The sequence below is a fragment of the Xenopus tropicalis genome, chromosome 5, assembly GCF_000004195.4.
Source record: "Xenopus tropicalis strain Nigerian chromosome 5, UCB_Xtro_10.0, whole genome shotgun sequence".
Classification (NCBI taxonomy): Eukaryota; Metazoa; Chordata; class Amphibia; order Anura; family Pipidae; genus Xenopus; species Xenopus tropicalis.
In genome coordinates, this window is record NC_030681.2 from 146830833 (window position 1) to 146844001 (window position 13169).

At 42.7% G+C, this 13169-nt stretch overlaps 1 protein-coding gene across 3 annotated transcripts; it reads left to right on the forward strand.

Moving 5' to 3' along the window:
• Positions 1-1136: 1136 nt before the first annotated feature.
• LOC108647644 lies at positions 1137-13099 on the forward strand. 3 transcript variants are annotated; one of them, XM_031903006.1, is made up of 7 exons: positions 1137-1338; positions 6307-6554; positions 7688-7830; positions 8982-9033; positions 9960-10109; positions 10213-10410; positions 12611-13099. In XM_031903006.1, the coding sequence occupies exons 3-7, from the start codon at positions 7702-7704 to the stop codon at positions 12859-12861; spliced, it is 780 nt and encodes a 259-aa protein (XP_031758866.1). In that variant the 5' UTR covers positions 1137-1338; positions 6307-6554; positions 7688-7701; the 3' UTR covers positions 12862-13099. The 3 variants fall into 3 exon arrangements, with proteins under 3 accessions (XP_031758866.1, XP_031758867.1, XP_031758865.1); XM_031903007.1 differs by having other exon boundaries at positions 6459-6554; XM_031903005.1 differs by lacking the exon at positions 6307-6554.
• Positions 13100-13169: the final 70 nt, after the last annotated feature.

Consider the following 13169-nt stretch of genomic DNA (forward strand, 5'->3'; position numbering starts at 1 on the left):
CAGTGTGGATCTGAAGTGATCCGGATGCATCTTAGCCCCGCCTATCCCGATCATGCTCCGCCCCTCCACGCCCTCTACGACCCCACCCCCTGCTGTGCTCCATGCTCTACTGCTTTGGAAGATGTTGGGGGATGAATCTATGCATTTGGGTGGGTAAGTTAGGTTTTGGGTGCAAATTACTGACGGTGGACGATGGACTTGTTACTGTGGGTGAGTGGGCTAAAATCAGGTTATATTCTGAAAGATACGGATGAGCTGACATGTCTGCATTGGGCCAATGCTGTTTGGCCACTGTAAAAGCTAATTGTACTGTAGCCTTAGTACAGCTCAGTCTGTTTCATCTTTCCTTAACACTTTAAACAGCACTTCTTTGTATGTGTTCAAATCCGTGGTTAACTCTTAGGGGGGATTTATTAACCATTGGATTTTTGTGGCTTTTTATTTTTTTTTTAAACCACAACTAAAATCATTTCTGCATTATATGTAATATTTTTACATTTAGAATTGTCGTGGTTTTGTTGCATAATAAATTGAGACAAAACCACAGGATTTTTTTCCATGACAAAATCGAGTTTTCGGCGACAAAAAAAAACAACTGAAAAAAATAGAGCAATAGTAAATGCTCCCTTTAGTATGTTATGGAATGGCCAATTCCAAGCAATTTTTCAGTTGGTCTTCATTATTTATTTCTTATGGTTTTTGCATTATTTGCCTTCGTCTTCTGACTCTTTCCAACTTTCAAATGGGGGTCACTGACCCCGGCAGCCAAAAACTATTGCTCTGTAAGGCTCCAATTTTACTGTTATTGTTACTTTTTATTACCTATTTTTCTATTCCCCTATTCATATAATCATTCAAACCAATCCCTAGTTGCTAAGGTAATGTGAGCCCTAGCAACCAGATATAGGGTATAGGGTATATAGGCTCACAGTATAAAGGGTATCCTGCCCCACAGTATTATTTCTGCTCTTGCCTACAGATTGTAGTGGTTTTGCTTGTTGGGAGGCCAGGGGCAGGGCAAGATTAGTTTCCCTTTTATCAGCTTCACGGTTATTAATTTTCATAATTCCTAAGTGACAGGTTTAGAGTCCCTCGCTGAGGACAGAAGGCTTTTATCACCCAAGGAATCTCTTTTTCTTCACAGCTTAAACAATCATGCAAATCTCTGAGTCAGGAATCAGGAAATAAGGGTGAAATTCAGCCATTGGGCAAGTGCCGGTCGGCCGGCTACTGCTACTGTAGCACTGAAATGTGCAAATGATTCCGTCCCGGGCAGTAGCTAAATGGGGAGAGAAAGCCTTTCTGGAGTTTTGGGAAAAGGCAATACATGCTAAAGATGTAAGTATTCTCTTATTTCTTATTGTTTATTGTGTTGGTGTATGTAGATCAATGTTTATAGCACTGAAATCAGACACGTGTGCAACTTTTAAAGGGGAACTATCGCAAAAATCAAACTTTATTGGACTTTTACAATTTAACAATTACCCTTCCCCATACCTCATCCTGTACATGCAGGATTCGGAGTCCCTTTGCCTAGACCACTGATGTAACTACTACCCCCCCTCCTACCTGGCTGATAGCCACAAACTAGCAGCTGCAGGCCCCTCTGAAGATATTTTCGTCAGGGATGAGGGGGTCCTGACGCTGTCTATGCCACTGGCCTAGACGATCTGTTAGAGCTAATTCTCTTTCTATATAACCAACTCCGACACAAAGCTGCATGTACAGAGACATATTAATGAAATTACTAAGATGGGGGGGGGGTGAAGATTTATTTGAGACATTCTGTCCCACACTAAGGGGCACATTTACTAATCCACAAACGTCCGAAAAGCGTCCGAATGCGTTTTTTCAATACGAAAAAGTCGCGACAATTCGCGAAAGTCATAATGCCTATGAAAAAGTTGCGACAATTCACGAAAGTCATAATGGCTATGTATGTATGTATGTATAACTTTATTTATAAAGCGCCACAAGGGTACGCAGCGCTGTACAGTCTTACAGAATACAAAATTACACACAGGGAGGATGAGTGAAATAATAAATAAATACAATAAATATATATATATATAAGTGCCATGTGGTATGAGACACAGTAGGAAGGAGGTCCCTGCCCCGTAGAGCTTACAATCTGAGGCTATGAAAAAGTCGCGACAATTCACGCAATTTGTAATGCCTATGAAAAAGTCACGACAATTCACGCAAGTCGTAACGGCTATGAAAAAGTCGCAACGGTGACGAAAAAATCACAAAAAATACGAAAAAGTCACAAAATGTTCGTTTCCAATCCGATTTTTTCCCATTGGGGATTTGGATTCGTGGATTAGTAAATCAGCCCCTAAGTCTGTGATTAGGACAGCTGAAATCATGTGGGAAGGCGGGGGGGTGATACATTAACACCCCCTAGCTTGTGCATCATTTAAACTTCCAAGGTAGGGGGCGCCAATGTGTGCCCACAGTGCAGGGATACTCTGACATTACGATATTGTGCATCTTAGGGTTGATAAATGAGGCCCAGTGTGTATAGCAGGACAATGGAAAATGTTCCTTTGAGCAAATTTCCAATTAAAAGAAAATGATGTGTAAATGTAATCGCTACTGAAACAGCGTCTGTCTGGCTGCTTGTATTCCCCGCACTTCAGGACAGCTGGTTACGAGTCCTGGAGGAGAACTGACTTCTGCTACATTGCCAATATCAATAGCAATTCACAATAAACTTTATACCTGCAGAGGTACATGGGGAAGCTGCTTGGAATTATAGTTTGGGTAAAGTTCCCCTTTAAATGTTTATGCATTGACACGGGAGTCGAAAGAACTATTTTCGTATATAATTCTTGTGCATGTTCTGTGTGACTGGGGTTAGAACATCACTGTGCCTACACGTGGAATCTTGTGGTTACGCAGAGCCGAGCGGATTCAGTACAGTGCAGCTGAAGTATTTAAGGGCTGCTGTTTTATTTTTAGTACAAGGTCCACCCCCCCAGTTTGTTGCTCTAAATCAGCCGGCACCCATGGGGTAATGCACAATGCAAGTTTTGACATTTTCCCCAAAAAATTCTTCCCCAGGCTGAGAGGGAGAGCCGGCGGCACTTTGCATAGGGACATCTGGTGGAAGGGCCAGGAGCAGCTCAGTGGACCTGTGAGGGAACTTCAGCGTACCCTTCCCTGTGCCGTTACCACTCCCCCGGCCGCCGGTGGCGTCCCCTGATGCGTTTCACTTAAGCTCGTTCAGGGGAGGATGACAGGAGGTGGCAGGGGCCCTTGCGGGGGACGTGCCTGACGGGGCATCTTGGGGGTGCGGGGCCCCTGGTGGCTACCCTGGATGCATGTACCATTTATTTCTAACACAGACATGAACAAGAGAGGGGAAGTCAGAATGGAAGATACAAGGGAGGGCAATAAATGAAAGATAAGCAATTAGAAATAAGAATAACAATAAAACTGAACTTTTTGTTGTTTGGTTGCTGGGGTCAGTGACCCCTCCGACAACCTGATAGCATTTCAGTTACAGGCTGGATATGAATGATAATAATTACAAAAAAAAATACTGAATAAAGACAAATTAAAAAGATGCTTAGAGGTTTATCTATAACATATTAGTCCTTTTCTGGTTGAAGGTTATTCACCCTAAACCAGATGTTTTTAAAATTTATTACTCATTTAATTTTGTTTTTAGCTGACCCTCCCAGATTACCTCTCACTGGTTTCTCGGGGCAGTGACCTGAGCGATCAAAATGTTACAGTAAATGCCCAATTTGAAAAAAAATCAGTCAGGCCACAGAAAATCAGTGTTAAAATCTCCCAGACTTCCTTTGCCCAACAAGAGGCCTTTGGGCTGTATGTGGCCCCCGTGACACTTTTTTGTCCCAACCTGCCCATATTCCCTGGCATCATCATTTGTATTAAACACTTCAGATAATTCCATGGAGAATGTAGGACGACCCTGGTCTGCACCATGTTTAATTATACGGCGTGCAAGGTAAGGGTCCCCGGCGGCGCAGACCCAACCTTTGCTGGCGCTCCCCCTGCCGACTGTTCCTCCCCTGATGTGTTAAAATTACCTGCGCTCAGGGGAGGATGTCGGGTGGGGGACCTTGCGGTGGGTTAGGGGGGCCCCTTCAGGGGGGATTAGGGGCCGTGTCCGGCAGGGGCACCTGTGGGCCCTACACCCCTCAGTCTGACCCTGTGCAAGTTCTTATTTGGATGCCCCCACCCCTCCATGTACAGAGGACACAACGGTATGAGGGAAAAGTATAAACACAAGGTTTTATTTATGGTTGAATGTCAGCAGCAAAATACCCCCGGGGACATGCAGGTCTATTCTCCTATATCCTTCAGCTGCCCTCTTATCTCTCAGCTTTGACTTGCCGGCCCACTTGCCCGCCTGTCCCTGGGACACTATCACTATTTGTTTAAGACAAAAAGGCTACATTTTTATTGTTATTGTGGGTTTTAGTGCTCCTACTTCTGCTAAAGGTCCTCTCCTATTTATCTGTCATTCTGAGCCATTAGGACCATTAAGACCTGCCAATCAGACTGCCATTTAAATTCCAGGAGAGCTACGGAACACAAAGGGGCACATTTACTAACCCACGAACGGGCCGAATGCGTCTGATTGCGTTTTTTTCGTAATGATCGGTATTTTGCGATTTTTTCGGAAAATTTTCGCGACTTTTTCGTTACCAATACGATTTGTGCGAAAAAACGCGAGTTTTTCGTAGCCATTCCGAAAGTTGTGCAAAATCTTGCGATTTTTCGTAGCGTTAAAACTTGCGCGAAACATCGTGCCTTTTAAGTTTTAACGCTACGGAAAAGGCGCAAGATTTTGCGCAACTTTCGGAATGGCTACGAAAAACTCGCGTTTTTTCGCGCAAATCGTATTGGTAACGAAAAAGTCACAATAATTTCCGAAAAGTCGTAAAGTCGCCGAAAAAATCGCAAAAAATACGAAAAAGTCGCAAAATGTTCGTTTTCCAATCGGAATTTTTCCAATTCGGATTCGAATTCGTGTCTTAGTAAATCAGCCCCAAAGAGTTAACTGAAAGACACAAAAAATTAAGGCCAACTTAAGGCCAAGATAACTTTTAGTTAGAACAGCAAATTCTTCTTTTCAGTTGATCTTCCTATTCAGTCTCTCTCCTATTCATATTCCCTTTTCGAATTCAAACTGCTGCCTGGTTGCTAGGGTCCAAATTACCTAGCTGCTTAAATAGAACTCTGTATGTCATACTAAAATGTAAATTAAAGGTGAACAACCCCTTTAAAGTTATCAGTGTTGGGTAGGTGTGAGCACTGTGGCGTGCCAGTATACTTACCCTCATGTTTTGCACACAAACAGAAAAGAATTATAGGTGTTGTTCACTTCCTCACAGTTGAAAAAACTGGGCAGTTAAAGGAGAACTAAAGCCTCCCTGTCGCATTTTTATATTTCCTCCCATTACACTGTTCCCCGGCTCCCTTCCTAACTCCAGAACCTTCCTGTATCCCTATATTGCAAAGAGAAATACAGATCTGGGCAGTTTTATTGGCCTGCTCCCTGCCTTTCCCCGCATGGATCTCCGTAATTGGTGAGTAGATGCAAGTGGGGGTCATTTATAATACTGGGCAAATTTGCACCTGGGCAGTAACCCATAGCAACTAAACAGAAGTCTGGTTTTATTGTCATACCTGCAGCTGGCTGGAAAAATGTAATCACTGATTGGTTGCCATGGGTTGGTACCCAGTGTTTATAAATGAGCCCCACTATACTGTCTGAGGACTATGGGTCAGTCCAGTGTACATGCAAATATAATAGCGGTCAATTAAGAAAACAGTGGGGAGCCTTTAGTTCACCTTTAAATGGCAGATGAGGTTCAGCATTTATGAATGCAGATTTGGACAAAAACAACATGGAATTGAGCCAGGAATGATATTGAAAAGGGGGGTTTTGAGGATAACAGACTTTGCAACTCTATTCAGTGTCAGTCAGTGTGTCCTAAAGCTATAATAGTACTTCCTTGTATATAAAAAGGCACTCGCTCAGGGGATAAAAGGCATCTCTGTGCCTCTGCAAAAGTGAGAGTTTGGGTTCTAGCTTCTAGGAAACTATTACTATGGTGGAATAAGTGCAGAGCTTTGCAAGTTTGTTGATAGAAGGAACGTAGGATTAAGCGATGAGGAAGCGAAAAGGCATTTATTAAGTGACAAGGGAACACAGGTATGTTACACTGCAGGAACTGGTTTCTCAGAATTGTACACAGGGCAAGAACTCAGCCGTTGGAGAAAAGGGCTTTACATCCAAAGCAATAGACTCATCTTCTCCGTCAGATTGGTTGCGGCTGGGCAGCGCTCTGCCTGGGGATGTGATGGCAGAATGCCTATAGGCTGGCATAGGCTCAATACCCAGGACTACAGGTGATACTTTCATTTTAATGGGTATCACGTTGACCAGGGAACATTCTCATTGACTTACACCACAGGAGCTACATGGGATCTTTGCCTTTATCTGTATCAGCAATGCTGCACCGTACGTTGCACAGGAATAGCGAATTCTCTCAACTCACACTGTCTGTCTGGTGAGCACTTCTTATTATTCTATTTTGTCTTTTTCCAACCCAAAATATGCATGTTGTCTACAAATACTATCCAGGTGTGGGACCTGTGGTTTTCCGGATAAGAGGTCTTTCAGTAATTTGGATCAAAGTGCTTTAAGTCTAAAAAATCATGTAAACAGTAATTAAACCCAATAGAATTGAATCTTAGTTGGGATCAAGTACAGGTACTGTTTTATTATTACAGAGAAAAGGGAATCATTTAACCATTAAATAAACCCAATAGGACTGTTCTGCCCCAATAAGGGGTAATTATATCTTAGTTGGGATCAAGTACAGGTACTGTTTTATTATTACAGAGAAAAGGGAATCATTTAACCATTAAATAAACCCAATAGGGCTGTTCTGCCCCCAATAAGGGGTAATTATAACTTAGTTGGGATCAAGTACAGGTACTGTTTTATTATTACAGAGAAAAGGGAATCATTTAACCATTAAATAAACCCAATAGGGCTGTTCTGCCCCCAATAAGGGGTAATTATAACTTAGTTGGGATCAAGTACAGGTACTGTTTTATTATTACAGAGAAAAGGGAATCATTTAACCATGAAATAAACCCAATAGGGCTGTTCTGCCCCCAATAAGGGGTAATTATATCTTAGTTGGGATCAAGTACAGGTACTGTTTTATTATTGGAGATGGCCTTCCCATAATTCAAAGATTTCTGGATAACGTATCCTATATCTATATTTGTATTTGTGTCTAAAAACAATGTTTAATAATAAGCAGAGTAGTGCTTCAATACACCATAATGCAGGCGTTCCACTGCTCAGCCTTGGTGAGTGAGTCAATCACTTTCTTACCTGTCAAATGGGCAAAATATGTAACAAAAGGCACAATGTTTACCAGGGTGTAGCAACCAAAAAAGAACCTTTTTTTAAAAGGTAATGATCCCCCTTGCCTCCACGTGGGGTCTACTCCCCCTGCTGTATCATCACAGCCAGACTTTATTGCTGTTCCTACTTCTTCTTTCTTTCATTTTAATAAACGTAGACTCCTTGCTGTACACTATATAGAAGCAGCCACCATAATGTTACCTTCGTGGCCACCATTGTGCCACATTACCTTCATTACTTTCATTCTTTGATTTGTTTCAGAAACGTGGAATAGGATGGACAGGCCCTCCGGCATGAAGCTTCTACTACTTGGGTTTCTGTTATTTCAAATGAGTAAAGGTCTGATGGCTGAGGATAAAGAAGAGCAATTCCTGCCCTCGGATGAACAGTTCCACATCCATCAGGTGCTTTTATTCTCTTTAGTTCCTACAGATATTTGCTAAGAACGAGTCTATATCTTTCTTGCGAGCCATGGAAAGAATATGATCTTGTAGGAACCAATTTCACCTTTTATGGAAAGAATTAAGAAAGATCCTGTGCAGAACAGCACCATACTAAACCCCTGTACCTCCCATATATCTGCCCCTGCTCATAGAGAGAAGAGCCTTGAATACCCATTGACCAATGGAAACTACAGCTGACTCTGCCCAAAGGTGGATTAAGAGTGCTTGTAGCCCCTGGTCTGTGTTGTCAACATGGATCTCCTTCCCCACCCCCAACCCCTATCCTCATACCCTGCTCTACCCCTAATTTGGATTCACGCTGCCTTGTCCTGTATGTAATTGAGTGCTGGAAACTTTAGGTACCATGGACCCTTGACAACTGCCAGCACAGACCCTATGGCAATGCCCTGCTGCCTGTAGCCTCAGAGGGCCATGACCAACATGTGCTGCAACATTCTGGTAGCTGAAAGAGATGAGCCCTAAACTCCCATTGACCACTTACTATTACACCTTAGGGCCGTGGCAGATGGGGAAATGAGTCGCCACACCACAAATCTCCCTGTCACGGGCGACTAATCTCCCTGAAATGCCATTCCACCGGCTAGAATGTAAATCGCCGGTGGGATGGCGTACGCGGCACTGAAATCGCCGAAGTTTCCTCTCTATGCAACTTCGGCGATTTCAGCAAATCGGCGCATTTCGGGGAGATTAGTCTCCCTTGTCGCGGGCGACTATCCTCCCCGTCTGTCACGGCCCTTAGGGGCATATTTATCATAGTGTGTAAGCAAACATCACTGGTCCCATAGCAGCCAATCAGCAAATAGCAACTACAAGTTAGAAAACAAAAGCAAATATCTGATTGGTTGCAATGGGCTTACACACTATAATATATATACCCCTTACTCTACCCACAGAGAGAGGAGCCTTGATAAATAAAAGTTGCAAAGATTGCACCATGTCTAGTAACCAACAGCAACCAATCATGTTTGTTTTCAAACAAGTGACCTGTAAATCCTGCCTGCTGATTGGCTACTACACTATACTACCCGTCATTTATACGTCTTTAATTATATGTGCTGTGTAATGAATCGGAATACACTTTTTATTTCTAGATACTCAGAACAGGATATAATGAGCAAGAATATCTAAGAAGACAAAAGCGAGGTATAAATGTTATGTTCCTTAATTATAATTAAGTAAAACATATTGGTGTATTTACAGGGACAGAGACAACAATTCTGAGACATCCGATTGGTTTTCATTTGTTAACATTTGTATTTTTGAATTATTTAGTATTTTGTTAAGCAGTTGTCCAGTTGGAATTGCAGCAGCTATCAGGTTGCTAGGGTCTAATTTATACTAGCAACCAGGTTTGAATAAGAGACTGAAAGATGAATTAGGAGAAGGGCTGAACATATAGATAAGTAATAAAGGGTACAAATAACATTGTAGCATCACCAAGCAATCAATTTTTGTGGCCCAGGCCGGTGAACCAGAAAAACTGGATTGTCCCAGAGTAATTTCTGAGCACCATAAGGCAAAGTTGGATACCTTTTGCAAATATCCCCTGCGCTACCCCAGGCAGTAAACTGACTAATAATACTGTACTGGGCATGCACTTGGCCATAGGAGCAAAGGGGAAATGGACCCAAAATGGTGGTGTATCCAGCACCAGTGCAATTGTTATGGAAGAAGTGCACCAGCCTGAGCCCAGGCCCGGATTTGTGGTGAGGGCCTAGGGTGGCATAAATGCCGCACATAAAATTTGCTCCCATACGGAGCACTGGGGATGGGACGTGCAGATAACGTTAGTGAGTCCCCAGTGCTCCGTATGTGAGCAAAAGTCTGAGGGGAGACGGAGAATGGGAGAATGGGGGGGGGCCTCTGGGTGCCCTACTCTGAAATCCGTCACTGCCTGAGCCTCAAGGATATCAACTTCCTTCCCCGGGGGTGCCCAACACCTTGGCCACCTACTGCTGTAACCTTTAGTTCCCCTTTAATTACATCTAGCCTGGCTTCTTACAGTTTCGACAGATAACTCATTGTTTTCATACAAAATTCTTATCTTATTTTTTAAACATATCTTCCAGACACGGCTGATACGTACGTTGCTGTCCTAGAAATCAGTTTCGCCGATGCTTCACTTGGAGGCACCTTACAGAATGTTCTGACTGGCTCCACTGAGCTCAAAGACGCTCTTTCTTCAATAGTAACTCTCACAGGATTCCAAGTTTCTCAGAGTAAGGATGATATAAAAAAATATAAAAAAAATAATGTAAAGGAAGCTGTAATGCCCAAGATTATGTACAGTCATGTTTCAGGCTAATCTTCCCATCCTTTCAGATGTGTCAAGCATCACAGTGAGCCCAGAAAACCCATTCGTAGGAGACATGGTGACCATACAGTGTCAGTTCAGTGATCTTACAGATGTTTCATGGCTTCATAACTCCCAAGCAATTCGGAATACGGATAAATATAATACCTCTAATACGTCTGCGCTGTACACCCTGAAAATAAAGAATGTCAACATGGAGGATGCAGGTACAGTGCTCATACGCAGGGTTCAAATAATAGCTGCTTGTATTCACGTGAGCATCCAGCCGTGGCACCTGGGGAAGATGGAAGAATGTGGCACCCATTGAATAAAGTGCAGGGGTAAATACAGGATTCTGTACATGCATCAAAGGCAGTTTAAGGGTAAAGCAAAAACAGTACTTCAGGGTTGCTACCTACCTGGTTATGAACTGGACAGTGCGATTTTTATGGTCAGGGATTCAAAACCAGACAAACCACTGCCTGATATACTAAAAACATACCTCCCGACATTTCAATAAGAGAAAGAGGGACAAAAATATATGACGCTGGTAGTGCGGCAAAAATGTTTTCGCCACGCCTGCTTTGTGACCACGCCCACATGCCACACCCACTTTACATGCCCCAGATGTGCCAGTATAATCACTAAATAAAAAGAATAAAGGACACATTAACTTCAAAAAGGTGCCAGTATGACTACATTAAATTGATAAAGGGCATATTAGCCCCAGACATGCCAGTAAAATTACTAAATGAAACTGATAAAGTCAACTTCAGACATGCCAACAGTTCTGTGCATTTTCCAAAGTTATAAACAGGGCCAATTCCAGTGGTACATAAATTTATGTTATTTCCTTCCATTCTTAATCAGTTGAAAGCAAAACAATATTAATGTACCACTAGAAGTTCTAGCCATATTAACAAGGCCTAAGGTTCCCAGACTTATAAGGGCCCCTTTTAAATGCCTGCTATATTTTATGAACGAGCGATACCTCTTCCCCTGCATGCTGTGCTCTGCCAGAGATTCCCAGGAGAGAGAGATATATGTTAGGGGTGGGAAGGTGAAACTGCCCAGCACACAAATAAAGGCAGCAGCCTCTTCTGCCTGATAAAAGACAGAGCGCACCCTCAGCCCCTGACCCAGTGAGCAGGAGCAGGGAGAGGAATGAGAGCCAATGCCGATAGTTGACCCTTGCCTTGTTACATCAAGGTAAACCTGTGAGCTTGGGGTAGCAGGGGAGATTGGCTGAAAGCAGGACGGTTGGAAGGTATGTACAAATTCAACCAATTCTTCTCTGCCACATCATAAGCCCAACATTCAAACTTTACTGCCTCCACCACAAAATCCCCCCACATTACCTGCTCCATCCCCTGTCCGGATCATCTCCAGGTGTATTTACCAGCATTGTTCACTGTTGTAAAGTCATTTTGGCTCATTCTTCCAAGCAGATTTTCTCCATGTTAATCCAGTTAGTATCGGACCAGACCCCCGGGGCCCTTGGTAGATAGGCCTGCTTTCTAAACTATTATTCCTCCTCTCCTTCCTCACCTTTTTTATTATCCAAGTCTCTTTTCTCTATCCTTCTCTGTTTCCCATACAGAAATAGGGAATGAACCATGCAATTGGCCAAATAGTTAGAAACAAGAGGGCCCACTGAGACCTGGGCCCACCGGGAGTTCTCCTGGTATCCTGGTGGGCCAGTTTTACTGGTTCCTATTGCAGTAACCTTTTGTCCTTTGCCTTGTATTTGGGATTATTGGTACCATTATAAAGTCTGTATATAAACATCAAAGTTTGTTTTGCATTAATTACAGTATTGGTCTTTAGTGGAGGTTTACTTGCTTTGCTGTAAATGTGCATGGGGTGTAGGAATAATACAAACCATGTAACACATACAGGTATGGGACCTGTTATCCAGAATGCTTGGAAGCCTAGGGTCTTGGATAAGGGGACATTCCATAACTTGGATCTCCATACTATAAGGGGCAGATTTATCAAAATGTGAGATTACCATAGAAAAATGTACCCACTGTTTATTCATTCCGATGGGATTTTTAGAAATGCCTTTAATCGAATGTATAACCAACTTTCCCACTGATACATACGCTTCTAAATATCCCATAGGAATGAATAGAAAATGGGTGATTTTTTTTCTTTGGAGATCTCATACATTGATAAACCTGCCCCTTACTAAAATTTTAAAAATTGGAAAAATTATTTGATTAAAATCGAGCCTATGGGACATGGTTCTTCCTGTAATTTGGAGCTTTCTAGATAATGGGTTCCCGGATAACTGATCCTATACCTGTATTGAGCTGTACATGTATGCAGTGGAAATAACATAACTACACTGACATATTTTGCTCAAATAATCACATTTATGCAGGTTTGTAACTAATTCAGGTTTCCATATCTCCCTGACCGCAGGTTCTTACACTTGTACCGGCCCAGGCAGCCCAACCGCCTCTCTGCAAATCAGATCCCTATCAATTTCCCCAACCAGCAATATTCCTCTTGTCTGTAACGGAAAAGGGGTCAATTTAACTTGCTGCAGCCCCGACATTAGTCTTTTTAATATTACCTGGACTGCAGCAGCAGGGTCGTTACTGATTACAGGTAAGTATAACCATTGTATTGAATTCAGAGCCCAAAGTAAGTGGAGGTTATTCTACATGTGAGCAATTTGTAATAACATATCTGTAATTTGTCATTGAAATATCATAAGGAAGCCCTACATTGTGTGTGCAATATATTTTTCCCGCTTGACTTGGTTGAAACATTCTTCATTGGCAGCTATAAGACAGCACCCCTTGTGGGCATAACTGAATTCTCTGTTCCCGTTTAGGGTTGCCACATTTTTTTTTTTGCTTTCAATGCTGGCCTTTAGGTTGGGGGGGGGCAGGCAATGATGTCACTTGGGGCGGGAAAGTGGGTGGGCTAGGTGGGAGAGTGGGTGGGGAAAATGGTAGGTGGGTAAGGGGCAGAG